The sequence below is a fragment of the Gymnodraco acuticeps genome, unplaced genomic scaffold, assembly GCF_902827175.1.
Source record: "Gymnodraco acuticeps unplaced genomic scaffold, fGymAcu1.1, whole genome shotgun sequence".
NCBI classification, from domain to species: Eukaryota; Metazoa; Chordata; class Actinopteri; order Perciformes; family Bathydraconidae; genus Gymnodraco; species Gymnodraco acuticeps.
Genome location: NW_022989974.1, coordinates 4,138,478 through 4,166,281, shown reverse-complemented (window position 1 = coordinate 4,166,281; position 27,804 = coordinate 4,138,478). Strand labels below are relative to the sequence as shown.

The 27,804-nt window shown below is 40.2% G+C and overlaps 1 protein-coding gene across 15 annotated transcripts in view; it reads left to right on the top strand.

Annotated features, from left to right (window-relative positions):
* Positions 1–27,804, top strand: part of LOC117542991 (membrane-associated guanylate kinase, WW and PDZ domain-containing protein 1-like) — an 87,346-nt gene that overhangs the window by 5,421 nt on the left and 54,121 nt on the right. For 14 of the 15 annotated variants that reach the window (XM_034210934.1, XM_034210923.1, XM_034210926.1 and 11 more), the window contains exon 2: positions 21,205–21,321. In XM_034210934.1, the coding sequence (XP_034066825.1) occupies positions 21,205–21,321 (117 nt within the window). Of the gene's footprint in view, positions 1–21,204; positions 21,322–24,419; positions 24,698–27,804 lie in introns of those variants that run through there. The other variant, XM_034210931.1, reaches the window with a different exon arrangement.

The following is a 27,804-nucleotide window of genomic DNA, read 5'->3' as shown; positions in this document are numbered from 1 at the left end:
AGCTTTGTCGACACAGATCTCTTCTGTAATGTGCTTGTCCCTGATGCAAGTCCCTTATATTTTAAGGGAGTAAGTAAGTAGTGAGACTTTGTCAGTCTTGATTTAGTGTAGTCGACTGCATAAGTATATCCCTGAAAGGCTTGTCAACGGTTTGTGACATGAATGCTGCAGCTCTCTCCCCTCCTTGTCTCTGAACGGCCGCTATGCTTTCTCCTTTTCCTTCCACGTCCAACATCCATTTATGAGCTGTTTTGTTTGCCGTCAAAAGTATAAGCTCTTTGTTTTGATTGATCTTGTATGGTACAAACAGTTACACAGAAGGGAGATTATCATTGTGATAAACTCTGGTGTGGATGTCTTCAAAGGAACTGTTTAAATAGTGCTGTTTGCCTTTGTTGCATTCATTATTTATTTAAATCCACTTTTATTCTTAATGGATTGAATTGCAAGTGGTGCTAACAATGGCAGCATACTAGCGAAGGAGAAGTAACACACACACACTACCAGACTGTGTCATTTAAGCTTGAAAAAACGGCTGTGATTCAGAGGCTTTGCCTCAGGTGTTGTAAGAATGAGGTTGGAATGGAGCGCCGACCAGACGGGATACAAGGGAAAATGACTGCTGTGGACACAGATCTCCAGCAGGCAGAGGCATTCATTGTTAATAATCACTCCACTCAGTTAACTGTATGTAACAACGTTTTATGCTCTTTACTCTTTTGAGACTAACACAGAATCAAAGACAAAACTCACTCGCTCGCACATAAACAAACACAATTTATTTGTGTTTAAGTTAGTGTCGCATTTTGGTTTGATTGCCTATTTTACGTCATACAGTATGTGAAGAAATGTGTTTAATATCCCCAGCTGTAAAGGACTGGTTCAGTCAATAAAGGAGAGTATATCGATGCCTGTGCAGTCGGTCCATCAGAAGGTGAGGTCATTCACTGCATGCCAGTTACATTATGAGTGAAAGCATGGAGAGCCCTCAGGGTTTCTACATTTCAGAGAATTTCTTTTGTGTAGCTTGCCTGCATCGTGTTTCACCTCTAACAGTCATACTTGGATGGATACCATGAAAAGTTAGAGAAGCTGCATGATCAAAGATAGACCTCTTAAAAACACAATACTCCAGATCTGATTGTTAAGCATAATGAACGTCGAATTCATGGACAATAAGAGCTGGCGTTATGAGACCTGCTCAGGCAGTCTCATCTGTGTTTGGCTTTTTATTGCTTTGTTGTGTTTAAAGAACTGTGACAGATAGAAGTTGCTAAAGTACGAAAAGGAAAGATCTTTCTAATATGCCCTCCAGTTAATGTTTTGTTTTATTTAACACTTCTCAGGTAGCACAACCAGCTTAATAAAACAAACAAACAGAAGAATAAAATGATCAAAATGATTATCAATAATTATCGATATAATTATCAATCATTCCAAAGTATATGCATGACCCGCCAAACTAAGGGACAGGCGTGGGTCAGGTTTAATCAAGAAGAAGAATATATAAACAAAGAAGAAAAAAAGATTTGACTGAAAACCGTATTCTGCAATACTTGTACAAAAAAGCTATTCTAATTATGAGTTTTTTATCAGAAGAAGTTGCAATAGTGTCTCTTGATCGACTAATCAATAAATCCTCAAATGTTTGCTTGCAGCTCTAAATTGAACTTCTCTCTATATATATTTACTTATTTCTAACACCATACAGTGTTAACAACCAAGGGCAACGATAATAATGCCTTCCAGGATAAATTGTCTAAAAATATGCAGTTATATTGTCATATGTACGGACAACGTGTGTATGAACTTATTTTTTCCCCAGTCTGTCGTCTCCACTCAGTGAGAGTACGACTGAATCAGGTGATCCAGAAAGTATAGTGATGCAGCTTTAAGAGCCATTGGATTCTCTCTCTCAGTGTATCATACGCTCTCCGTTACACTAATATGCATGTGCAGTGACCTAAACACAGTCCTACTAAGTCAGACACACACACACACACACACACACACACACACACACACACACACACACACACACACACACACACACACACACACACACACACACACACACACACACACACACACACACCACACACACACACACACACGCCACTGCAAGATAGTCTCATATAGTGGGGATACATTGACATTTAAGCTGTGTTCCTCCTAGATTCACACATCTGGAAGGGATTACGCACCATTACAGGCTTCGTTTTATATACATAAATCATAGATCCACTTTTAGTCTAGTGCTTTGGTCTTGTTGTGATTGTTAGGAATAGTAATTACACCTTCCTGGGGAAGCAAATAGCAGGGTGTGAGAAACGTTCTAATTTTCTCAACAGTCCTCTGTCATCATGCTGGATTTCACAAACTGAAGCGGGACTTTATCATTTCTATAAACCTTGGTGTGTTGTTGAGCCGAGGTGAAAGGTTCGCAGATGATCCTTAGAGGATTTCTCATCCTGCTGATCTCTCTATCCCTCCCTTCCTCCGCGTACGTCAATCTCCAGAGATTCAGGTTGCTCATAAGCTCTTGATAGGGCTGACCCGACCCTGCTCGGTTTAACCGTGTATAAAACTCTTTATGCACTCTAGCCTGATATCCTGACACTAATATTCACATCTGAAATCTGAAAGCTATTGGCTGTATGTATTCGTAAAATATAGTTTTAAGCTAATATAAGTGATACAGAAAAGCTAGATTTGGTTTGAGTAACTCCAGCATAAGCTATGCTCCTGTTGTACTTACACTGCAGCTATGAACGCACCAGTAGGATTGTCAGGCTTGTTATGTTTAATGAGTTACAGTGTTGCTGGTTTAATGTGCTGAGAATGTAACTTGCTCAGACTTGCACAGTCCTCCTTCTGTTTGTTTTATTGGACTCCTAATTGGTTACACTTTATTTAACTTAACAGTGAGGAGGAAGATGGAGAGGTGAGGTCTTTGTCTGAAATGTTTCCATGTGAAATAGTTTTACTGGAATATCCTCAAAGAGCTCGGCAATCGTGTTTACTTAATTTAACAAAGTCCAGACTAGTTTAAAAACTTGCAGCTTACAGTTCTGGATAGTGGAGAAGTTGTTGCAGTTGGAGAGGAAAAGAGTAACTCAAATAGGTTTATGATTGAATGTATTTAATCTATGAATCATAAGCATGAAATATGATTTTATGACATGGTGGTATAGGGCCGCATCTAATGATTATTTTCAGTAGGCTACTTATTAACCAGCAGAAACGTTTTAGGATTGACCATTGGGTCTTTTAAAAGTAAAACAATTGTGAAAAAAAGTTGTCCCCTGCATTCAATTTGCATCTTTAGGCTTGATGAATATGTGACCTACAGTCCAAAACATGCATTTATTCAGTTTACTGTGCTATTACACAAAGAAAAGCCGATAATCCTTACATTATAAAAAGAGGAAACTCAGAATGTTATGTTTTCTTGAAAAATAAACCAATAATCAATTATTTAAATAGCTTCAAGTTATTCAACTCATCATTTTGACTATACTGTGTTGACAAAACATTTTCTATTCTAAAGTCTAAAGGTGAAATATAGTCACAGCATGTTGAGTTGATGAATATGTAAGAGTCACTATTCTATAAAACAGACATTTAGTAACTGTAGCTCTGTAAATTATTCTGGTGGACTTTTCATATGTTTACCACCATTGTTTCCTCTGAAATGTTTTTAATGGATCACTTCCTGTGCAGCGGAGGAAGTTTCCTGGCAAAGCGGGACGCCCCTCATGCTGTAGTGTTTACCACAGCAAATGTCCAAACCTTCATTAAATGGCTTCATGTGGGATCACACTATTAGGGCATTGGTTTAGAAGAGAGACACAGACAGCTGGGGATGGTTGTTATATTGCAGAAATGTGTCAGATGAAGCTGTTGACAATACAGATGTAACGTCATGCATAGAGCCCTCTAGTGGTAGGGTCATGTATTCTGATGTAGGTTAATGAAAAGGACTGAGTAGGGCCTGTTGTGGCTTGTTCTAGTTTAGTTTAGAAGTTAAAATCATATTTGTGTTGTTTTAATTGTTTAAAAATGTTGAATTAATGAAATATACAAAACCTACTATTTACATTGTTTCAGGTAAGTGTGTGTGAGAGTAAATAAGAAACCTAATAATGATAATGATTCAGTGCTAATGGTTAAAGTCAAGAAATGTATTGTTGGATGGGTTATATTCAGGGATGCTTTTATTTTGAAATTGCATAGAAGGAACCTACCCTTGTCGCTAGCTGTTAGTGATGTTTAAGATGTTATGAGAGACACTTGTATTCATCATTTTTTTTACATGACAGGGCATGCTTTAATTGACAGATTGGAGAAGTTTTTAATATAACAATGAAATAATGAATCATCATTTTGTTGAATAGTTTCATCACTCTATCTGTGCTCAGTTCAGTTGAGAATAACAGATATTTAAACTTGACAGAGTGGTTCCACTTAACCCAAACCCGACCACATAAACAGGAGCTGATGTCAGTAAGCAGAACCAACTTTGATCTCAGAGGTTAAGAGGAACCCAACTAGAGTTCCCATGATCTTGTTCCCAGAGTTCTCACCCCGGAAAAAGGTGAACAAGTTCAATCATGCCAAAGGACTGACGACTCCAAACAGGTGGAAGAGGTTCAAACACCTTCATGAAGTCTCTGTGTCAGTGTGTTCACATAGTGTGGACGCTGGGACACACAATATGTTGTGCATTCCCCATCGTATATCTGCTTCTTTTGGCAGGTGGAAGGACGTCCTATCTAAATCAAAGCAGCTTTGGAGGAACTGCTTCCCTCATCTGATATTCTCATTACTGTCAAGAAGCTTGAAGACTGTTCTGGTGTCATGGTTAGTTAGTCACAGTAGCAGACAGACCGCAAACATTTGAGCTGATCATTTGTTGTGAAGAAAGCCTTTTTATTATCGTGTTTATGGCCCTGTAGCTTCTTAAAGCTGCATATACATTCTAGCTACTGCTGTAATATAGTTAACAAAGCTTATATAAAACATAGCAACTCCTCCACATACTGTAGCTCATGTGTTTAGCAGCTTCACACAGTCTGATTGATGTGTTGCATGTAAACAGCTGTGTGTGCATCTGGAACTCATCTGCATAATACTCATAAGACATTTCTCTGTTGAATGGCACAGATCAATCCTCAATATCCCTCAGTACTGTGACAGTTTTAGTAAACTCTGTTATGTGGCATATATACAATACAATAAAATAAAATCTTCAAAAGAAACTGTCAAATTGCTTGCGTCACCCTAAAATATCTGACAAATATTCGTAAATAAAGGGCTTAGTCCATCTCTAAAATACTTTGATTTTAATTCTACTGTAAGTGCACTGTATCACAGAGCAGAATTGTTATAATGAGCTGAATAATACCATAGGTAAAACCCATAACACCTCATTTTAATACAGTTGATGTTTCTGATTTCAGTGAATTCATTTTAAACTAACCCATAAATTCAGTTGCCTGCTTTTGAAATTGACTCATTGGCAGAGTAGGTTCAGTTTAATCAAGAGTGACATGAGCCTACATCAGTGTTAGCTGCTCTTACCATCTTAGTTTATAGAAGAAGCATTGTAGCACAAGCTCATTAGCATGTTTAGCTAAAGCTGATGACATGACATTATTTTTTTAAGTATTTGGTCAAAGTACCAGGTCAGAGTGAGATTGCGTTGACCTGGATGGCTACTCATCCTGAGGGGGATGTGTCTGTACCAAATGTCATGGTAATCCATCTGGTACTTGTTCAGATATTTGCTAAGGGTGGTAAAAAGGAACCTCATGGTCGCTGTAGAGGTAAGGTCAGGGATCATCCTCTTGGCACCTTGGCTGTACCGAATGTCATGCTATTCAATAGCTGTGGAAATATTAGAACAATGGCTGGAAATAAAAGTTGTTAGCTAAGTGGCTTTTTTTTGCCCGACCAGATATTCGTTTTACATAAACAAAAAAGGATAAAAGCAGTGAATCTGCAGCTGATTGACCTATCCATTGGAGTAGACTGATCATGTCAGAAATAATCACAATCCTATTCTCCGGCTAGTTTTGAAGCCTTATACTGTAAATACATTATGGTTTATTCTCCTCTATCTGCACAGTGTCTGAGCTGTGCATGTCTGACTGTCTGGTCAGGACCAAACCTAAACAAATCACATGATGCTTCTTAAAAACAATATTTTCCTTCAGTCTTTTGGCCTGCTTTCACATACAAACCTACCACAATCTGACACATGTCTCCTCCTATCAAATCACTTGCTGTTTTTCTTCCAGCTGTGGCTCTGAATCACTGTACTTCCAGATTAAATTTAGACTCTTTGCAAAGCAGAATAATGATGGAAACATCTTTCTTGAGCTGTTGGTGTCTGCTACATTTACTTTGAACATGTAACTTAACTCGCTCTCCGTCTTATCTTGTTCTGAGCTGCTTTTGTAAACGTGAACTGAAAGTAACTCAAAACTCATCAAGCTCTGCGCAGGAAAACAGTGTTTTAATCTTTAATGTTTGTCTTTGTTCTCGATATAGAGCTCCAGTGTGAGGTTATATGTGGTAGCTGATGCAATTATCTGACTGAAATGTCTTATGATAACTGTTTTCAAAATGAAGAGCAGAGACAGATGTGTATTTTTAAAACAGGCAAGAGGATACAAGGTAAATATCTGTTTCTAGAGATATACATGGTGAGTCGAACACAGTGCGGGTTTGTTCTGGGACTGTTTGTGAGCTTCTGTCTGTCCGAGGGAGGGAGTGACCTTGGGCTGCAGCTGTTTGTCAGAAGTTGGCAGCATCTGGCTGCGCTGAGGGGTGAGGTGTGCACTGAGAAGAGGAATACTTTGTGCTGATTAGGTTAGGCAGGGTGGATAGAGGACAGGACTGTAATTTAGCTTTCACTTCAGTCATTTGTTTAGGGGGAGACAAGTTAACACCCTGAGAAAAGCTAAATCAAATGTTATGATGATAGTGATAGACAAATAAAGATTGGAATGATTATTTCCGTATACGTTGATCATTTAGTCCTCCTTATATCTTGATGTCTTCATACTCTGCTGATACATTTGCAGCCAGTGACCGCTCTGAAAACACTCCATATTGGCGTGTTCAAGGTAACTGTGTTTGGAAACTGATTGTGTTTGATGTGTGTTGCCTTACCTCACCAGCGTAGTGTTAGTTGGCAGCCAACTCACGCGTATTTAGTGTCAGAGGCTCGGGGCATGCTTGTTTGAAACCTCAAGGCTTAATCCTTCAAACTAGTTTTCCGTTTTAATGAAAGTTTCCAAGGTCTATTCCTGTATGCATGTTCTCAATTGTCAATTTGTGTACTGCATTAAAACTAGTTTTATGAGGTTGGGTCACCTAACTGAGATAACAATAAGAAAATGTTCTCACTTACCTCTGTGTGGCCATGCAGAGGATTTACTGCTTAGTTGTCTATGAGAGAAGGAAAGAGATTGTATTTGAATATCTGTATTGAGGAATTTTGAGGAGTTTCTGCATTGTGTTTGAGCTGTTGGACTCTGTTCATCCTAGTTCAATTATTATTATTATGAATCAATATTTTAACAGCTTCAATTTTCTGATTATCAATAAATAAACTAAGGGTAAGCTCCGAAATATTATCAGTATGTTTCTTTTACATATAAGAAGAAACCATTCAACGCGTGGATTATACCCTCTTGGTTTACACATTTTACCAGGAAAAGCTTTTTAAAAAGGCACAAGGTCCTTACTATGTTTAGCCTCAATGAATACACATCCTTCCTTTTCTTAGGCCTTGAACACATCACTGGCTTGAATGTGTCTGGGTAAACGTTGGAAATTGTCCAGTCCTATTGTCCTCAGCTCTGGTGCATCTCTTTGTCATGAGCGTGAAGGACGGAATGAATTACTCATCTGGTTTTTACCATTTATATGACAATAGCCTTGACTGTAGAAGAGCTACGAAGAGGAAACACAAAATTAGATATTGAATCCATGTAATAACTTGAATGGGACCTGTTGACTTTTGATCTTGTATCAAATCTCTTTCAAATCTGTTTGTGTTTTGTTCTCCTTCCTGATACGTGGTTGCCAGCTTTGGGTGACAACAGGCTCTCATTAACAGAGATCTAAGAGGACAGGGATTTGAAACATTAGTTCATATTAAACACAATGAATCACTGCCTCATTAAAACCACAATGAAACCCTGCAGAGGCAGAATTGCATTGAGTGGGAAGCAGTGTTCAATCTTATTTTAATGATACTAACGTATTGATGTTAAGTGTGATTATGTAATAATTTGTGATCCAGACATTTTTTTATTTTATTGTTATTTTGTCCCTTAAGATGTATCTTTTTTCTAAGTCTTAAAGGTACAGTTTGTGCCACAGGATTATGTCAGAAACGGTTTTAAGATGGAGGTAGGGAGATAATAGTGTGGGCTTTAAAGCTTTGATTAAAATACTCCAGATATTTCTGTGCCGTCCTCAGACTATTCCCTTTTCTCTCTTCCCACCTTACATTACATCTGGCACTTATAATGATTTTTTTAAACATTTCTATCCAACAATTGTTTTCTTGATAAAGGCCTAAATGTATCCGTAAAAAAATTGTGAAATATTGAACAGAGCCAAAATCATCCTTTTTTTTAGATGTTTTTTAAGACCAACTTTTACACCTGTAGCTTGTTGTATTTGAGCATTACTGTAATCCAAAATCCAAAGATATTGAGTGTACTTTAAAGTATGACAGAGAAATACAGCATATCCTTACTTTTGAGAAGCTTAAATCAGAAAATACCTGAGACAAATAATCAATTAACATAATAAACTGGCTGATGTAGCAGAAAACAATAACAGTCACGCTGAACTATTGTCTGATCACTTGTCCAAACAGCGTAATGAAGCTCCATCTCTCCATTTATTTTAAAGGTCTCGCATCCAGTTTATTTCAACCTGTTTCACTCACTCTGTCTCCATAACCCTCCATTATCTCCTTACACTTCTTCTCAAATGTCTCACAATCATCTCTGTGTTCAGTGCTATTCAGCTGTAAAGGAGACCTTTCAGTCTGAAGGTCAGATATTTGATGGTTTCACAGAGAACAGTTTATGAAGTGTGCAGTGTGTGACTGCAACCTAACAACACATACAGCCACATATTTACATTTCATTTGAAGCAGTTTGACTGAATGCTCGAGCTTGGTCTCTTCACTGAGCACAATGAGGTGATCTTAGATACTCAACATGGTTTGTGTCACTTCAAATGTCTTACAGTTTTTTGAGAAAATGTAACAATCTTCTCACATTTTAATCTTTGTTGTTAATCTTAGTTTTAATGCCTAGCTGATATACAGATAAATCATTGTGATTTTTAGCTTGCAGTCCTTCCATTTTTGCATAATTATGTACACAAAAAAGGGACCATCTGTTTTATTGTCAATCTGGGGGATTCTTGGTAAATGTACCCAACAAATCAATCCCGTTGCAAAAACTAAAGCAACATTGAGGCAGTGTTTGGCACCCTGAGTTTGAGAAGTCACAAATGACCTTTACTTTTTGCTGATCACATACTGTTTGATAGGGTATTCTTTACTATTTGATAAATACTGCTTTTTTCTTCTTCTTGAAACCTAATATTTTCCTTAATTAACCCTTCACTTTTATGGATCCTCGTTTGGATCCTTGTGTATGTGATGTGCCGCTAAAAGTTGTTGATGATGATGAGTTTTGAAGAGGCAGGACTGCACCTATCAAGGTTTGCATCATCTTAATAACACCGCCGGCTGCTGAGAACCAAGGCGCGCTTTAATCTTAACTCAGCTGTTGATCCCCAGCTGTCAGTCTGCTGTGTGTTATCTCTGCTCTCAGAAACTTTTGATAGAGACTTAGATGTGTGCCTCGCTGTTAGGGAATCCCTCTTGCATATACCCACCCCCCACCTAATCTGTTTGATTGCAGGTTTGTGGAACTCTACTTCAAAAGCTGTAATGTTCCCTCTGCACTTCTGAAATAGTGCTTCCTTTCAGCACAAGATTCTGGTAGCAGCAACCAATGGGTGACTAACTGAGGACATTCACATGATAGATTCATTTAATGAACCTCCCTGTGGGGCCTCTTGTCCGTCAGATATATCCCTACACTTAGCCTTAAATATCTGATGGATAGCCCCTTGGTTGAAACGGCTATTTTTGTAAAAGTAGGTCTTTCATATTATGTTCATTTTTTTTTTGTACAATTATCACAGCAGAGAAGTCAGATATATAGGTCACTGGATGTCCTGTCTTTTAGTTTCCTTCAAGTCAACACAACTGGTTTCTTTGTGTGCCACACCAACTGAAAAATAAGGCCCTTCAATTACAACCCTCAAGGTAGAAATGAGTGGTTATTACACTCGCTGCGCAACTCCTTTTCTACGCCTTCATGCTGATGTATACAGGCTATAATTCAAGCATAATGTGGTCATTTCTCGTCTTGTGTTTTATCGTTGAGTTTCATCATATTAGCGGGCTGCTGATGACACACTTGTCCCTGTAGTGTGATGCGCTCCAGTCTGTGAGGGAGAGAGGACGAGGACGTGTATCTCATCTCCGACTCATTGCCCGTGGTAATCGGCTCCTGTGAAAGGGGGGACTTTAATCACAGAGGGGCCCTTTGTGTGTGACGGCCAGGCAGGCAATGACATTTAACAGAGGCAGTTAGAACTGATGGCGTGCTCACATACCGGCCAAAGCTTGATGCTTTCCATCAGAGACAGGGACGATTCAGTGTTTTTACACGTGTTTTTACACGTGTTGCCCACGGGAGCGAAATATACAATGGACACATTAAAATAGCCGCCTTTTGTGCATTATAAAAACATCGCACAAATGAGTGTTTTCCTTTAGTTTAAAAATAAATCCAGGGGACAAAAAATAGAGATCCTGCCATCTGGAGTTTGTTGACTTTGGTAGTATTCACAGGAATAGTTCCCATGTTTAGTCTGTGTTTAAATATTTTTGGGAGCAGAATTTACAAGCAGTATCTGTGTTTATCAGGAGCCCACATCATTCAAGATTAACCCTCCTCCCAACCCACTCCCCTCAAGATTACACTTGTTCTTTTAGTCTTTACAAGTGCACCATCCTTTTCCCTTCCTCCTTTTTCCCCCTCCATCCTTTGGCCTACTCGGCTATTAACTCAGAGCAGAGGGAGCAGTAGGCCTGGGTTCCTCTGGTTATATTTAGCAATGAACAGATGCAGCGCACTGGAGCGGAACATACCGCCTCTGCTCTCCTCAGTGTGTGTGTGTGTGTGTGTGTGTGTGTGTGTGTGTGTGTGTGTGTGTGTGTGGTGTGTGTGTGTGTGTGTGTGTGTGTGTGTGTGTGTGTGTGTGTGTGTGTGTGTGTGTGTGTGTGTGTGTGTGTGTGTGTGTGTGTGTGTGTGTGTGTGTGTGTGTTTCTCTATGACTCTTCCTTCATACCAGTTCTCCCATCATGCACTGCTGACTCTGACTCAGCAGCACAGCAGTGTATAACTGGGTCAGCACTGGCCCGGCTGCCTCCTCACAAACCATCCATACGTTTCTATATATCCAACAGTAAAAACCAGAAGGGCTTTTTTACTTTGACTTTGAACCTGAAGCAATTATTTGTTTTTGTTAAAATACCTGTATAATATTTTTGTCTTGGGCAGCAACTAATATTATTTGCTGTTATTGATTCATGTGTTTATGATTTGACCAGTTAATTGATACTTTTTGAGAACATTATAAAATATAAAAAATATATATAATAAGTTGAATTCTTTAGTTTTGCCCAACTCATGATTCAAAACCCAAATGTATTCAGTTTATTTTTGGGGGACTATAGGCACTTGAATGCATACTGGCCTATATAACTTTTCAAAGCAGTCTGTCTTTTCAGATATATCACCAGGAAACTATAATCTCACTTAAAAGATAGAATAGGTGAACCAAAATCCCCAAAAAATAAATAAATAGAGTAACCAGATAAAGACATTAACCAACCTAAAAAGCTGTGTTACACTTTGGAGTTAAAGTCAGGAATTCAAACGTATAAAAAAAAAACGTTTTGCTGAAAATGATGGTCTGAACACAGCTTTAGACTGGGAATAACATGAAAGCAGCTCTGGGTGTGGCTGCTTATGGAGGTAATTATAGATGGAGAAGTCAAAGGACTGGTCCAGAGCTTTACGGCGGACCTCTCTGTGATTGTTGTTTTTTCCTCTCCACCCCTGCTTTTCTGATTGCAGGGCTCATGGAAGGCCGAAATAAGACAGTGGCTGCTTCAAGTTGTAAAAAGTAGCTCAACATACTGCTTCCTTATCTGTGTGTGAGAGGGGAAGAGAGAGTGTGTGAATGTGTTTTAATTGACATGAGAACAAAACAAGTGTGTCCCATGTTTAATATCATTATCATCACGTCTGCTGTATCAGCTGTCATGACCTCTCAGCCTGGATAATGGCTGTGTAATAGCTTGAGATTGCAGCTTCTCTATCACACCAAGAGAGAGCCGAGTGAAAGCCATCACTGAGAGCAGGAGTATTGGATTAGTTCTGTCTGTTGCATCCCTCCAGATTTCCACCTCTCTCAGTCGGCCCTCCTTGTATTGCTGGATAATGTAGAGTTAAATGCTCTCAAGTGTAACTGGAGAGTCAAGTGTTGACTGACGGGATGTCCTGAGACCCACAGGAAGCCTCTGAAACAATGGAATTTACTGTTTAAGAACCTGCATTTCCAGTTCCTACTCTGTGGCCATTATTTGGAATCAGCAAGAGGAAATACAATATTATTTGTCCTCTGGAGGAAATGCCTTCTCTTTGTGCTCTTCAAGCTCTGGGTTATCGGATTTAGATGGCATGAGCAGTGGCGACTGGTCATTAGGGGCAGGTGGGACACAGCCCCACCTAGTGTCAGCAGAAAGTATTACAAATAATGATTACAAAAAAATGCAAAAAATAAATTAAAAAATATATTAAATATATTTTAAGATCATGTTTAATCATCTGATTCGTCTGTACATTGCTGTTTTAGTCTGTGTTCTTCTAATTAGTGTCTACAGTGTATGCCTATTGAGCTGTTTGGAGCCATGTGGGACAAAACCCGATCCTGCCCCTCCCTCTTACTGTCTAAGTCAATGGTGACTGTAAAAACTACACTGCGCATGCTCAGAATATTTTCCTATTTAATGTGTGTGGCAAAAAAATAATGACCTTAGGGGCATAGAGCTGCCATCCCCACCATACGTCATCTCACATAATTCAGAGCTGATTGGCTGTAAGTACGTGTGCCGCGAAAAGTGTGGTGTGTGAAGAGGAGGAGAGAGAGCTGCAGTGAGGCGTCCTAAAACCCGGAAGTAAGCTGCGCATGGCTTCCCTCGACAAAAAAGCAATGAGATTTCTCCATAGGATTTTAGAAAATAGCTCAAAATAAGATCTGTGGGAAACGTAGCTGTTAGATAAATGCACGTTTTGTTCAGCCGGATAATATCTACATGTCTACCCTACTTTTATAATTTTCGAATCATAAATCTATTGATTAGATTAGATTTATGATAGACTTTTGAAACTACAAGAACATAAGGAGGACTTTTACAAAAAAGTAATAGAGATTTTTGTCCAGAAAATGGACTTAATCTTCAAGTCAAGGTAAGACTGCAATTTTATTGAAAATGGGATCTTACTAAGAGAGAACAATTCAATATTTAAATGATCAAATTACATTTTTTTGGGTATCCTTCTGTTGAACTGTCTGTTTAAAATTAATTGAAGCATCAGACAAAAAAAGCTTTTGAAAATAATATTATATTTTGATTTAGGTCAAAATATAATATTTGTAAACCTGAAGAGTCAGTACCAGTGCCTCACCAGCCATGAACCTCACTGCAGAAGCTTATAGACATCTAAGTTGTTTGTGCCCCATCACTTTTGTACATATAAAAACGCCACTGGGCATGAGATGATGACAAAGGGGGCAATTTCAAGATTTAGAAAATGGCTTCTTAGAAATAAAACAGTAATGGACAGTCAGTGGGTGATGTTGTCTATAATTGAGTTTAAGTTTCTGGATTCTCTTGTGCCACAGCACTAAACCAGATAGAAGCATGCAGACAGAGTGGAGCCGCAATAATCAAAATGTGATAACAGACAGGCTTGTGAAATCACCAGCTGACCACTGCTCCTCTAGTTCTGTACAGCAATGCTTTCTGTAATATGGAGCAAATCTCCAAGAACTGTATGCAAAGTTAGAAAAGAAGATTGATACCACTCTCATGTCTACACATTAAATATGAAGCTTAGCTCAGCATAATGGCTGGAAACGGCTAACCTGGCTCAGTCTGAAGGTTACAAAATCTGCCAAACATAATCTCTAAAACTCACTGAATAATATATAATGCATTTGTTCTATCTGTGCCAAAACTGTAACCACAACCACAAATTGATGTTTTCACAGCTCCAGTTTGTATTTGTATCCGTAGGACTAAATACATTATCTAAAAATAGATAAGAAAAACGAGGAACGAACTTTGTGTTTGTCGAAAGCACAGCCTTTGTATTGGAATAATCCAAGACATTGACCAACACATATTGCTCCAATAAATGAATCTGGTATAATGTATTGATCCGTGAGCTTCATAGGGTCTGGTACCTATTTGTTTAACCTTCATGCAAAGATAAGCTAGTTTCCTCTGTTTTCAGCTTTCTTGCTAAACTAAGGCTGCTGGCTTCATATTGATCAGACAGGAATGGGATTGGTGTCGCTCTCCTCATCTGAATCTCGCTAGAAAGCAAACTAGCATTTCTGAAAATGTTGAGCTTTACATTTAAAGCATGTCCTACAAGTAGCATGTAGACCTTGAAATGCAGAGCACTGCACCTGGCTGTTTGAGGGCCGAACACCCAGACAGTGTCACCTTACTCCCTTTGGTGGGGATCAAGCCTGTGAAGGCATCTTGTCTTGCACCATAATCTTCTCTGTCATCACTACAGGTGGTGTTTCATTAGGTAGGACGATGTATGTATGTGTGTGTGTGCGTGCGTGTGTGTGTTACTGCAGGATTGTCTGCTCTCCTGCCTTTCATTGAACACATAATCTGTGCCAGCGATGACAGTGTTGACCACACACATGCATGCAGACTCTTGGCATCTTTGTGGTTTTCTCTCCTGTGTTACACCAGATAACACCAGATAAGTGTGGAGTTACAAAGTTGATTCATCTTTCGTAAGGTTTGTTAAATTGTATTTGAGCAGAACAACTAAAGCCTAAGAGTGTTTAAATTCACAATCTGTTATAATCTTCTCTTGTAATATGTATTTTGCTTGCAGAAATCACTCACATGCTCATTGTAAGGTATTAACTATACAGCATTTTCCCAGAGAACATTTAGGGGCTTTCTACATTGGCAAGTATAAACAGATACATCTATGCGTGGTCTGTTTCCTAAAAGTAAACAATTGATTGGGTTATGCTTGTTGAGTCTTCTCTTAGTCGTAGTTGTTTGTGTCTGCTTTCCATCCAATGTTGACTGTAACTAAGATTGTTGAGTACTTTTAGGTGCAATGTAAACACCTGGGTGGCAGTGGTGTTAGAAGCCGTCATATATTTTACTTTATTACTGTAAATAGAAGTTGAAATAGCAATCAGAATAGTAGATGTATAAGATTCAAGATGTAACCGCAGTTATGTAAAGCCCAGTACTTATCTTCACTGTTCTTAAGGACAGTCACTTTTCATTTAGTAGCTTTAATGAACTAAAGCAGGCATTAAAAAAGCTTTGTATTTTACAACCTCATAGACTTGAGAGCCACCACTGGGGGGCAGCATCCCATAATGACCACACATGGCTCACTTCATTCCTGGTTGGCTCTGGGTTGCTATGGTGACGGTGTATGTGTAAAGCACACTTTCAGTGGTGAGGCTCATAGACACAGAGGGCAGTGTTGAGCTGGAGGACGAGAGATGAATCCCAATCAGCAGCTGAACAGAGCCACACACACACACACTAAATGTTTTCTTATATTCTTCCACTCTCTAAAAGCTTTTCATTTAATATGTGATAACAAAAAAACTCCCATAACCACAACTGCTATTTAGATCTGTCATTCTGTTTGAAACGGTAACCACCTGGCATGTTTACGTCCACAGGCGTGATTGACAGGTATTAGCAGTGACTTGTGGTGATGGCAGCTGTTATGTGGTACTATCGGCTGCAGCTGCTTGAAAGTCTTTTGCTGATGTTTGAAGCAGCCACCAACCATATGTTTTGTTCATTTGTGTTCACCATTATGTTAAAATGCAAACATTTTATATTTAATCCTCTCCAAATTCACTTCCATTGTGTGTTGCATAGCGTAAAAAAAACTTCCAAACCTAAAAAGAGGTTTCAAAAAAATTCCAAGATAATGTCTTGTTAGTCCAGTTTTATATGTGAAAACAGAGAAGATTTAGCCATCTACATATTTGAGAGGGCTGAAAACGGCGTTTTCTGAACATTTTGCATTAAATAATTATGTTAATTGATAATCAAATCGATTTTTCTGTGAATTTAATAAATTATTCAGCTTATGTTTGCATCTTGAAGCTTAGACAACCATAAAGATTGCATCTTTAAAACAGATATTAATTTGTTTGTGTGTATATCTGTGTGAATCATGATCTCCTTAGATGTTTGAGAACACACACATCCCCCCTCCCCCCCTACATTCCCCAAAATGAGACAGGAATGCATAACTAGATTTAAGGTTATGTAATGCTGACTGGAGGCATGGAGGATGTGTATAATCCACTCTTATTTGGGTTAAACCCATCTCTCTGTCTCACTCTCTTTCTATCTGTAAAACGACAGGGCCCTCACATCCTCACTCATCTCTTCGCGGTTAAAAAGCTCCGATCTCTACCCAACAGTCTTTTACCAGCCGGCTCCACAAACATCTCAGCTCCCAGGAAACATCTCTCGATGCGCTAACGTCTCTGGTGTCTCAGATTTCCCCTGATGGAGTGATTTCATTGTTATGGAGAATCAAGAATATCCTTCTCAAGCTCTAAAAATCAGTCTCTCGATGATAAGATGGACCATCCATCATCTGATTTTTAGTTGTTTGTAGTATTTTCACTGACAGTCAGAAAAGCAGTGTCATTTTTCCGGCTGCAACTAACATTTATCTTCTCATCTTTTGCTTTATAAAATAGTAGATAATCATTAAAATTGCCCAGTTACCCAGAGCCCAAGATAACACATTTAATTCGTGTGTCTGACTTATTGTCCAAAACTAAAATATAATCCAATAACTATCATATCATACTAAGAATAGCAGCTAATATTCACATAATAGTTGCTAGAAATTGTTCATTTATGTTTCAATTTATATGTTGCTCTGTGGAGCCACAACTTTACTAAGCTGGAGTAGTAATTGTTTCATTATAAATGCCCTGAGACTATTTTCTACATTGCAAATAATCGTGAATACACTGACGTCGATTATATTGATGTGTGCTATTAAAGCTCACTGAGCAGTTACTGTAATACAGGATCTACATTTTTTTTTTTTAATCTGCACCTATAATAAAAGATGTAATCCCTTAATATAAGACCATTTTATAAAAATATCAGCACAATTCAGACTATATTTAGGAGAAACGGACAGCTATGTATTCACAGACAATACCCTGTATCTTATTGTATACAAGACAAGGATCTCCATTCAATACAAACGGTGAACAATTCACTGTGTATTGTTTAAATTGTGTAGAACGCTGCAGCGAGTGGTGGTGGAGCTGCGATTATATCTCCTATTTTCTCACCACATCTGGTTGTTTTTGTTGGATTCTTAAGCTTTGTTTTTCTTTTGTTACATGCTGCTGGGAAACCACTTTAAATGGGTCAAGAAAAGAAAATCTATTGCTTTTTCCAATCACTCAAATACCATGAAATTATTTTGCAAATATGAACATAATATTATCTGGCAAGGAAATAAAGATGTGTAGCACTTTCTGAGGATATCTCTGAGCTGAAAATGTATCAAAATCTGACGCCACTGAAATGTTACAAATCAAACAATGATTTAGCCAGTTGGTTTTTATTTTATGATTTCCTTTTGACATCTACAGCACCATAACATCTGGTTATATGATAAGTGAAACAGCATTTGTGAATATAAACCCAGGGAGAAACTAAGTAAACAGTGAATGAGCTGCACACACACAGTGTTGTGATTGTAATCTCTGATCCACACGGCTTTAGTCCTCATAAATATTGAATATTTGATGACTTTGTCTTTGATGGAGCACGACACCTGGGCAGCCCGCCCTCTGCTCGCGGTGCGTACCCACAGGAGGGGGGGTTGTTCCTGACAGCGATCCTTATCTCAGGGAAAGCATCTGAGCCAGCAAAACTGACTCGACGCTGAATGCACAACACTAATGTATGTGTAACATATTGTATCCGAGGAGCTGTTTATATAAATCAGATCACCATAGACATGGAAGTGGAGCAGCAGAGGATGAATTGAAAGAATACTTGTATATGTGTTATGTGTGGTGTATGAGTGCAAATGTGCTGTTGTGTCTGTTTTTCCTTTCACAATCTGACTGCTGCTTGCCTAGCAGGGGCCGTAATGATGGTCGTCAGCACTGGCTGGTTGCTAGGTAACAATTACCTGACTGTGCTTTGCTTGCACTGAATTACACAGTTGTGTGTGTGTGTGTGTGTGAGTGTGTGTGTGTGTGTGTGTGTGTGTGTGTGTGTGTGTGTGTGTGTGTGTGTGTGTGTGTGTGTGTGTGTGTGTGTGTGTGTGTGTGTGTGTGTGTGGTGTGTGTGTGTGTGTGTGTGTGTGTGTGTGTGTGTGTGTGTGTGTGTGTGTGTGTGTGTGTGTGTGTGTGTGTGTGTGTGTGTGTGAGAGTGAGAGTGAGAGAGAGAGAGAGAGGAACGGAAAAATACAGCAAGATACACTACCAACCAGTGTTTCCACTTCTGGGTAGAAAACCAGACCAGTGACAGAATTATGGCTATGCTAATATTAGCTTGGCTGTGTTTATTTATGAATGGGATTTACATTTTGAATATTATTTGTATTATAACCTTAACCACAACCTCACCAAATGTATCAGGGGCGCTGATTCTAATTGCAGTTACTCAGGCGTCAGATTTTTCCATCCTCATTGTAGAATAACATGTGTTGTTGTTGTTTCTTTTGGAACTTCACATGATTAGTGTTACATGCTTCAGTATTTATAGTAATGTCCATGGGGGGAGGAGGTGCATGTGAAGCTGACAGATGATGTCACCAAAGGGCAGATGACAAATACTCCTCTGCTTTAAGACCATTTTCACTTTCTCACCTGCTGCACTGATGCTTATGATGCGCCTGCCTTCCCCTCTCCCTCTCTCCAGTCGCTCAGCAGCGGCACTTCCTCTTGAGCTGCAAGCACTTCCTACCTCCTTCCTGCCTCATTTAGTGTGATTTTCACTTCCAAACATCAACCACAGCCATGTGACTAACTCTGGTGGCAGTCAACCCATTGATCTGACCTACGTAGACATTTGGATGAAATACACTTATTTACTTTCCAACTGAGAGATATGAAAAGATGAATATCCCCGTCATATATGTGCAGTTAATATGTCCCCCGCTGTGGGACCAATAAAGTAATTATGATTCTGATGAAGCCAGCAGCCAGTTAGCTTAGCTTAGCTTAGCTTAAAGACTGGATACTTGATTATTACTTTGTACTTTCTGGCAGTCGTCCAGCACATAACGACACTTCGATTTTTGTATGAATTAAACAACATAATAATTGACCATACATTTGTGGATTAATATTAACCTTCTCCAAATATGTCTTACTACTACTCAAGCTTAACTAAGCCTTATTTTGGTAGTAATTGCAGGGAAAAAAGAGTAAGCAACATTACAAATGTAGGGTTTCAAGTTTCATACAATACAATTTCCAAATAAAAGTTATTCTGGTCTCTTCCACCTACTGTTGCATGAGTTAGTTGTAGCGGAGCATCATTGCTATCATAGTAGCAGGTTTGTGTTCTGATAGTAAACAACTTTGTTTGCATTTCCAAAGGATGTGGTTGAGGTCTAATTTATTCATTTGTGCCTTGCCCTTTTCCCCCTGATCTAACAATGTTGTTGTGGGAGGTGTGGAGGTCAAACTGTTTTTTACAACACCCTATCACTGCGTGTTTGCAAAGAGACACCCACTTTTTAGTGATACAATCAAATCTGACAAATGCATCGCCCCCAAGTATTCCTTTTCACACTGAAATATGCCACACTACCTACCCACGCTGACCCTGCCATCTGAAAGCACGGGGCCAAGTGAAACTCCTCTGCTGTGATGGGAGGCCAACAGGAGGCCATGGCACCTCCCCCAAGAGAGCGGCTTGCCAGCTCCTCCCAGACATGGAAGATATATTTGGAGATCATTAAATGGTCCTAAATGAGACCCTGGCGTGAGAGCGAGCTCTGACCATCTGGCCCCATTGTGAGCGCCGGTGCTCTATCCAAACTCAGCCAGCAGCATTTGCACCTCTGATTGGATGGATGCTGAGTAAGCCTGGGAGTTCAAGCCAATCAGAGACTATTTTAATTAATTAACCAAACCCACCTCAATCTCTGTTTCTCTTTAAATTAAACATCCTGTTACATACTGTGAAGTTCTCTGCACTTCACAGACTGTAAATGTTGTTTATTTATTTGCAATTTGCTCCATTGGCAATCTAATTAAATAGATTACATTTTATATAAATGAAATCTCGTAGGTCGAAGCTCCATTGATGGCAGTTTCGCTGGGTCAGGCTGTCCGTCTTTAAACCATGTTTGATAGATTGTTAGCATGCTAACATACTAAACGAAAATGGTAAACATTATTCCTGCTCAACAACATTTGCTAAAGTAATCCTTGTTTCATCATATGGACACAAAATAGTTAATATATATATGAACATTTTAATCCATTCTTTATCACAAATATTTACTGCAGGGCTTCTGTGTTTCCAAATTGGCTAGAGAAAGTAGACAATGTCTGACTTGTGCTCTTTAAGTGTCCAGGAGCATTTCAACGATGGAAATGTCACAGCCTTTCATAACCTTACTTCTGGTCAAATGCCGGCATGTAAACAGCGAAGAGACGATGTTTCTTGACATGAAGGTTTGTTTACTGGAGCTGATTTTGCCTGTCTGCTGTTTCCAGGTCACAAGCTCAACAAGGACCTGAAGCGCTATCTGAGCCTGAGGTTTCAGAAGTCTTCCCCCGACCACGAACTGCAGAAGACCATCAGAGCCAATCTCTATCGCCATGCTGTGCCTTGTGAGTATATATAAGAACATTATAATGGTGATAATATGCTTGTTAATGCTTGAACGTGAATTTAACCAGTCTTTGGCATGGTTTCTTCGTCTTTACCCCAATTACCCACTTTCTTTTAGCTTCTTTCTCATTTGTTTTATCTCCTCTTAGTCTCATTCTTGCCTTTCACTCACCAATAAATTATTCTGTCCCTATTCATTTCCTTTTTATCATTTAAAATCTTCACCAGCTCTGAAACGAGCATAAACATACAATTTCCAAACACCATCACTGTGGATTTTTATCAAATCACTATCCATTAAAGTCACTGGTGACTTGGCCGCGCCATAGGCACCAGTTTCGCAGCTGTCTCACATAACTGTGAAATATTCAAACAGTGTGTCTCGAGCCAAACATCCAGCACGGTGGCAGACTCCACAGCTGGGCTGGGTTACGTCACAAACCCTTGGATTCGACACAGTCCAGCGGTTTGGCTGACACAGTCCAAATCTGTTCATTTCCCTATTTTACACATGTCATGTCTTTTCTTGAATTTTCATGACCCCAAAGCTTGAGGCTTAGGCTCAGTCACACGGAGACGAAACGGAAAACGAACCGAATTCGATATAAAAAAAGTCTTCCGTCCACACGAGACCTCTCGACCCGCTGGAGACGCTGTAGTACATATGCCGGTCCAGTAAGTGGCGCTGTACTTCCGCCACAAAAGCAGCGAAGAAGACCCCCCGAGCATGTTTGCCATGGTTGCCTGGTTGCCCTTCTGTTTATTCTCCGCGGTGGATTTAGCAACATGTAGTTCATGTAGTTCTCCATGTCCACTTGTTGCTGATGGTTGTGGTAGAGGAGCTGTAGATTTTGCACTAACATCTGTAGCATGGTCAGTAGCTACTGACCATGCTACAGCAGTGAGCAGCAGAGGTGGGGAGAGGCGGGGCTATGGCTTCATCGTTATCAAGAAACGATCGTATAGGTCGTACACACGGAGCCGCTAGGCCCCCCAGAGCGTTCCGTCCGCAGATCTATCCACCTTGGGACCCGTTATCGTTATCCGCGTTTCCCTGTCGGCCTCGTGTGGACGAACCGTCTATAAGATAGAGAACTGTAGCGGATACGACCTGTTTCGTCTCCGTGTGGCTCTAGCCTTAAATTGTTTCAATAAATGGCACAGGGGTTCTGGGATGTGATTAGAATGTGTGTTATTGAGTGGTTGTTTGTGTGTGTGCTTGGTTCCTCCCTGGTGAATTGATTATCACACATATGCACATACCTAATTCAATATAGAAATAGAACATGATTCCACTTGACTAGATTCATATTTTTGTTTTCTTTCTCTCTGTTTCTTTCTCATTGCTTATTCTCTCTCTGCCTCTCTGCTCTATCCCTGGCTGTCTTTCCTTCCTTTGCGCTCAGCCATGTGACTGGTAAATCCGCCTCTCTGAGCCTCCACTGCATGGGATTATCATGTTCTCATATATTGAAAATAGATGCCTGCCTGATTATATGATGAACATGTTGGGCTCTCACAGAGATCACGATGGAAAGGCCTGTGCACAGAGGACAGACAGCGTTGACATAATAAAATAGAAAAAGTGTTCAGATATTCGTTTTAATCTTGTTATTTGAAGCACTTCGGGCTGCATGTTTGTATAAAAGCAGTTCAGTTGAGCTGTACAGCGAGAAAATAAATATATATATATATATGTTGCATTGTGAATGGAGCATTTGCCCATGATTACTTTGAAATATTAGAAGTATTCAAATGTTTGTGTTGAACCTAAACATTTAAAAGGGTCCAGTGTTTTCAAAGTATCATTGACTAGACAGAATGGATTTTGAAAATGCTGCTGTTTATCGATATTGTTCCTATATAAACAATGTGTTACTGCGTATGTAGCACTGAGTCATATAGTTGATACTGAAGACAAAAGTCTAAACGGGTCACAAAAGCACAGGTAGTCAGAAAATGTGACTCAAACAGTTAAAAGGAGTTTGTTGGGTATTTCTTTCAGACGTGAATATGGTGCTTTGTGAGTTTTTAAAGCAGCAGGATGCTGTATGTGGGATTGATTTAAAAGCAACAACATTGCCACGTTTATATTGAAAAAAGAACATGTCCTCGCGTTAAACAGAGATGTATTTTAACAATAGTCTTTGGCACAGAGGAATAAAAGGCCTTTACTGTATATCAGGCTTTGGCTTTACAAACATCTAAAAATGGTGATCTTTGTTGGTCTTTTCATTTAATTGGTTTACATGGAGAAACATTTTGTATATCACGAGACTTATTCTGTGTAGGGCATATGTTTGTCTTGACTGTGTGTGTATTTGTCTCATATCTTTTTCCACTTAAGACTGAAAAAGGCTAAATGGGCCACAACACAATGCTGGTCAACTCTGCACTGAAATGTTTACCGCTCCTCTCTCTTTCTTTCTTCCTGTCCCTCCCTCTGTCCCTTTCTGTTGACCTACTATCACTGCCACCTCCTGTTTATTGTCTCTCTCTCACACACACACACACATGCAAATGTTTTCTTGGCATGACAAGGCAGAATGACAAAAGGCAGTCAAATAAAAGCCACACTTCTCAGCCCTCTGTTTCCTTTGTCCCGTGTCTCTCATGTCTCCTCCTCCCCCTCTCCTGGGCACATGTGTTGCTCCCTCTTGCTTGACTCGAACAGGTGCCTTTCCCTCCACCACTGGTCGAGGTGTTTTCTTTTCCCTTTGAGGCATGTGTTTGAATGTGTGTGTTTATATGAAGCCCCCCCCCCTGTCTCTGTCAACCCATCCTCCTCCCCTCTCCTTCATACCCTCGCTGCTACAGATGGCCATTGTGATCATGTGCAGCAAATGTCACAATTGATAGAGAAGTCGTTCTCTCGTGGGATTCATTTCCCTCTCACGTCTACAGCTGCTGCTTGGGGATGAGGGTTATCTCGGCGTTATCCCAGCGTTTGAGCCACAGTGCGACCCAATCACCCCCCCCCCCCACCACCCTGATCTCTCCCTCTCCCTCCCTGCTCTCTTCTCTGTCGTCCTCCTCTCTTCCCTTCAAATCCTCCAGTGAGTGTCAGCGTCCCTGTGGCTCGGCGGTGACTGCTGCCTTCCTCTGTCTCTCTCTGTCACACTCTAGCTGCTCCCACTGTCTCCTTGCCTCTGCTGCTCTCACCCTCCATCTCCTCCTCTCTCTCTCTCTCTCTCTTACTCCCTCTCTCTCTCAACCTCCCCTACTCGCTGTCCTTCACTCCCTCGCTTCCTTGTTTTCCACTCCACTGCCGATCTCGGGGAAATCATTGTTGGAGACAAATTTCTCTGTTTGCCGCTCACACAATGAAAGGGATTACGGCTTGATTTACTGGCTTCAGGCTCTCTCTGCATCCAGGCAAGTGGCAGCTCCTTATTCTCTCCTCTCGCCGTCTTCTTTTTTTCCACTCTCATCGCCATCCACCATCCAAAGCCTGTGATGTATGCATGGCAGAGACTGTGTGTATGTGGTTGATGCTGTGTATATAGGCTAAGGGAATCAGGGAAGGTGGGGGTAGGGGTGGGAATTATGTGAGGGAAAGAGGGGGGGCAGGCACACTCGGAGCAGGCACGTCCAACCCAGAGGGACAGATGGCCAGTAGCCCTGGTGCTTTTTCCTCTTTGGTTTTCTAATTCACCCTGCAGGCTTTGTGTAAGGCCTACTAGTACACAGACCCTCTTTTCAAGAAGCAAGAGATGGCTGCTCTCCTTAGCTAGAAGAGGAAGGGAGGGTGGGGGGTATCTGTGTGTGAAGAACGTACAGGGTATAGGGAAGGAGAAGAGAGGAGGAGGAGGAGGAGGAGGGGGGGGGGGTGGTTTGTTGTAGAGGCAGGATTTTAAGAGGAGGTTAGGAGAGGAGAAGAGAGGAGGAGGAGGGGGGGGGTGGTTTGTTGTAGAGGCAGGATTTTAAGAGGAGGTTAGGAGAGGAGAAGAGAGGAGGAGGAGGGGGGGGGGGTGGTTTGTTGTAGAGGCAGGATTTTAAGAGGAGGTTAGGAGAGGAGAAGATATGAGGAGCTGAGACGGGGGTCATCAGCCTCGAATGCATGGAGGTCAGGTCCAGATGCTGCTCAAACAAAAGGGCTTCTCTGGGGGAACGGCAGGGGGAAGCGTGGCACTCGCCATTGTGTGTGTCGCTGCATTGCAGGGTACTGCTGGGGAGCCTCATGCTAATGATGGCCATTCATTCTTGTAACGGATGAGTGGGCCCCTGCTTCTGTTTGCCTGCTTTTCACAAACGCACGCTTCATATTTTGTTCATGTGACCAAATATCTGCTCTGTTAACAAACGATTCCCTCTGAAAAACAGCAAGGATGGGGGGGAAAAGGATGGCTTCCAAGCTCTGTGAGGAAGCTGGGCAAATATGTGTTTTTGCATAGTAATGATGTATGAGGACAGGTGCAGATTCTGTGTGTGTATGTGTCTGTGTGTGTGTTTACATAGGCTATGTGTTTGAGAGGGTAATGTTTAATGCATGTGTTGGTGTTTTCATTGCCATATTTAGCATATTACCGATACAGTCACAAACTGGCATCATTTGGTTCCATAAGAATAGATCACATACAGGCCAGAATAACTGCAGATCTTCCTTCCGTCTCTGATGTTGATTTATTATTGACAATCCCCTCCAGGCTTATTTCAAAGGCATCTTAGTTAGAAGAAAAAAATGCAATTACACTGTCTTTTTCTGCATTAATGTTTAGAACAGGCTATATGCCGAGTTTGATTTTACACAAACTCGATCAACCTAAGGAAAAAAAACTGCAATTACAAACCTCACACTTATACGTTTAGCTCACAAAAATATTAGTTATTCGTAATCATCATTCATGTTTCTTCGCCAAGCTCATGTAAGACAAATGTCCTTTGATCTTGTGAATACCTAGGTAAAGGTGTGTTGACAGGATCACCCCAGAGTCACTCAGGTTAAATTAAAGCGATCACTTTCTGATTAATGAGCCAGTATCCTGTCACACAACTGCAGAAATGCTTTATGTAGTCTCCTCTGTACTGCTGGGGCACTGCCTTACTTTCTTGATTTGACCAGAGGGATACTTTAGCCAACCCAGGAGTCCACATGGAAGAAAAACAGAGCTTGGGATTGTTGATCAAAGCAAAAGCTCTTAACTATTTACAGATTATATTTTAGACAGCCTTCTAGTGTCTTTGAGGTCTAGGAAAGGAACTGTACCAATTCACTAGCCGAACAAAGATTCTCTGTTACGATCATGTCGTCCTTTAGAAGACTAATCTGTGTATGAGTGCCTTGTGATGGGTTGCTGTGGCGGCCAGCTAGCCCACATGTGTTTGAGAACCTCGATGCCTCCAAGCAATGAGTGTGATAATTCCAGATTGATCTGAAATCAGATATGCTTTAACTTTCTTGTTTATGTGGCTGCTTACAGTATCTTGTGTTTCGATCAATTTTACTCTTACTTTCCCAAGCCTTATTTAGTTTTTACCAAACCTGCCAATATACTTTAGGATTACAGGTTTGAGAGTAAGTCCTATGCAGTACTTCCCTGGTACCACTGTCATGTCATAAAGGTTCATCTTTCTTCGTATGCTTGGTATGAAAATAGAGCTAGTAGACAGTTAGCTTAGCTTAAATGCATTAAGGAAGGGAAAACCTTTAGCATGTTATATCTGTTTTTTCTTTTAAAGCCTTCAGTCAGTCATTAGTTTTACCTTCCTGGTTTCCCACAGGTAAAAGCAACAACACAAATAAGACATAACATGGAAATTAGTGTCCTATACATCCAGTAAAGGAGTGCTTTTGAACTTCCTTATCACTATAGTGAAAGTCCAACCCCCATATACTGCTATATACCACATACTGTATACTATCACAACATTATACCACCCCGCACCTGTTAATTCTGCATGAATGAAACTGAAATTAGTACCCAATGTGTAGTCGTCCTATATTTGACATTGTGAGTTTAGGTTTGTTCACCCAACATAAACATGTCCCACCTTGTCCTCCAGCTATACAAACAGTTACACATGTCATTATTTAAGTCACACACAAAATACTAACCTAAATACTCTATACACACAATGTCAGTCCTAAATCTTATCAAACTGTATTGCAGGTTAATTGCAGGTAAATAAAAAAAGCATTCAGTATTTTTCGTGGATTTAAAATGTAAAGCTGCAATACTTAAACTTTAAGCTGTGGAACAATGAGGGCATGTGGCTAAGAATGGACCGTGTGGATCCGAACAGAAAGCTGCAGTCCTCTTCTCTCAGGGCAGCTCCCGGGTTTTGTGGTCAGGTTGCCTGGGCAGCCGTCCATGTCCACGCAGGTGGAAGATTTTCTTTTGGGCTTTTAATCTCCAAAAATCCTTATGAAGTGCTGTAATCTGAATGTAGTAAACAAATCCAACCCGCAACTAACTCTGCACTTCACTACAAACCCTTCTCATCATACTTACACAGTTTTATAGCTGGTAACAACAGCATCT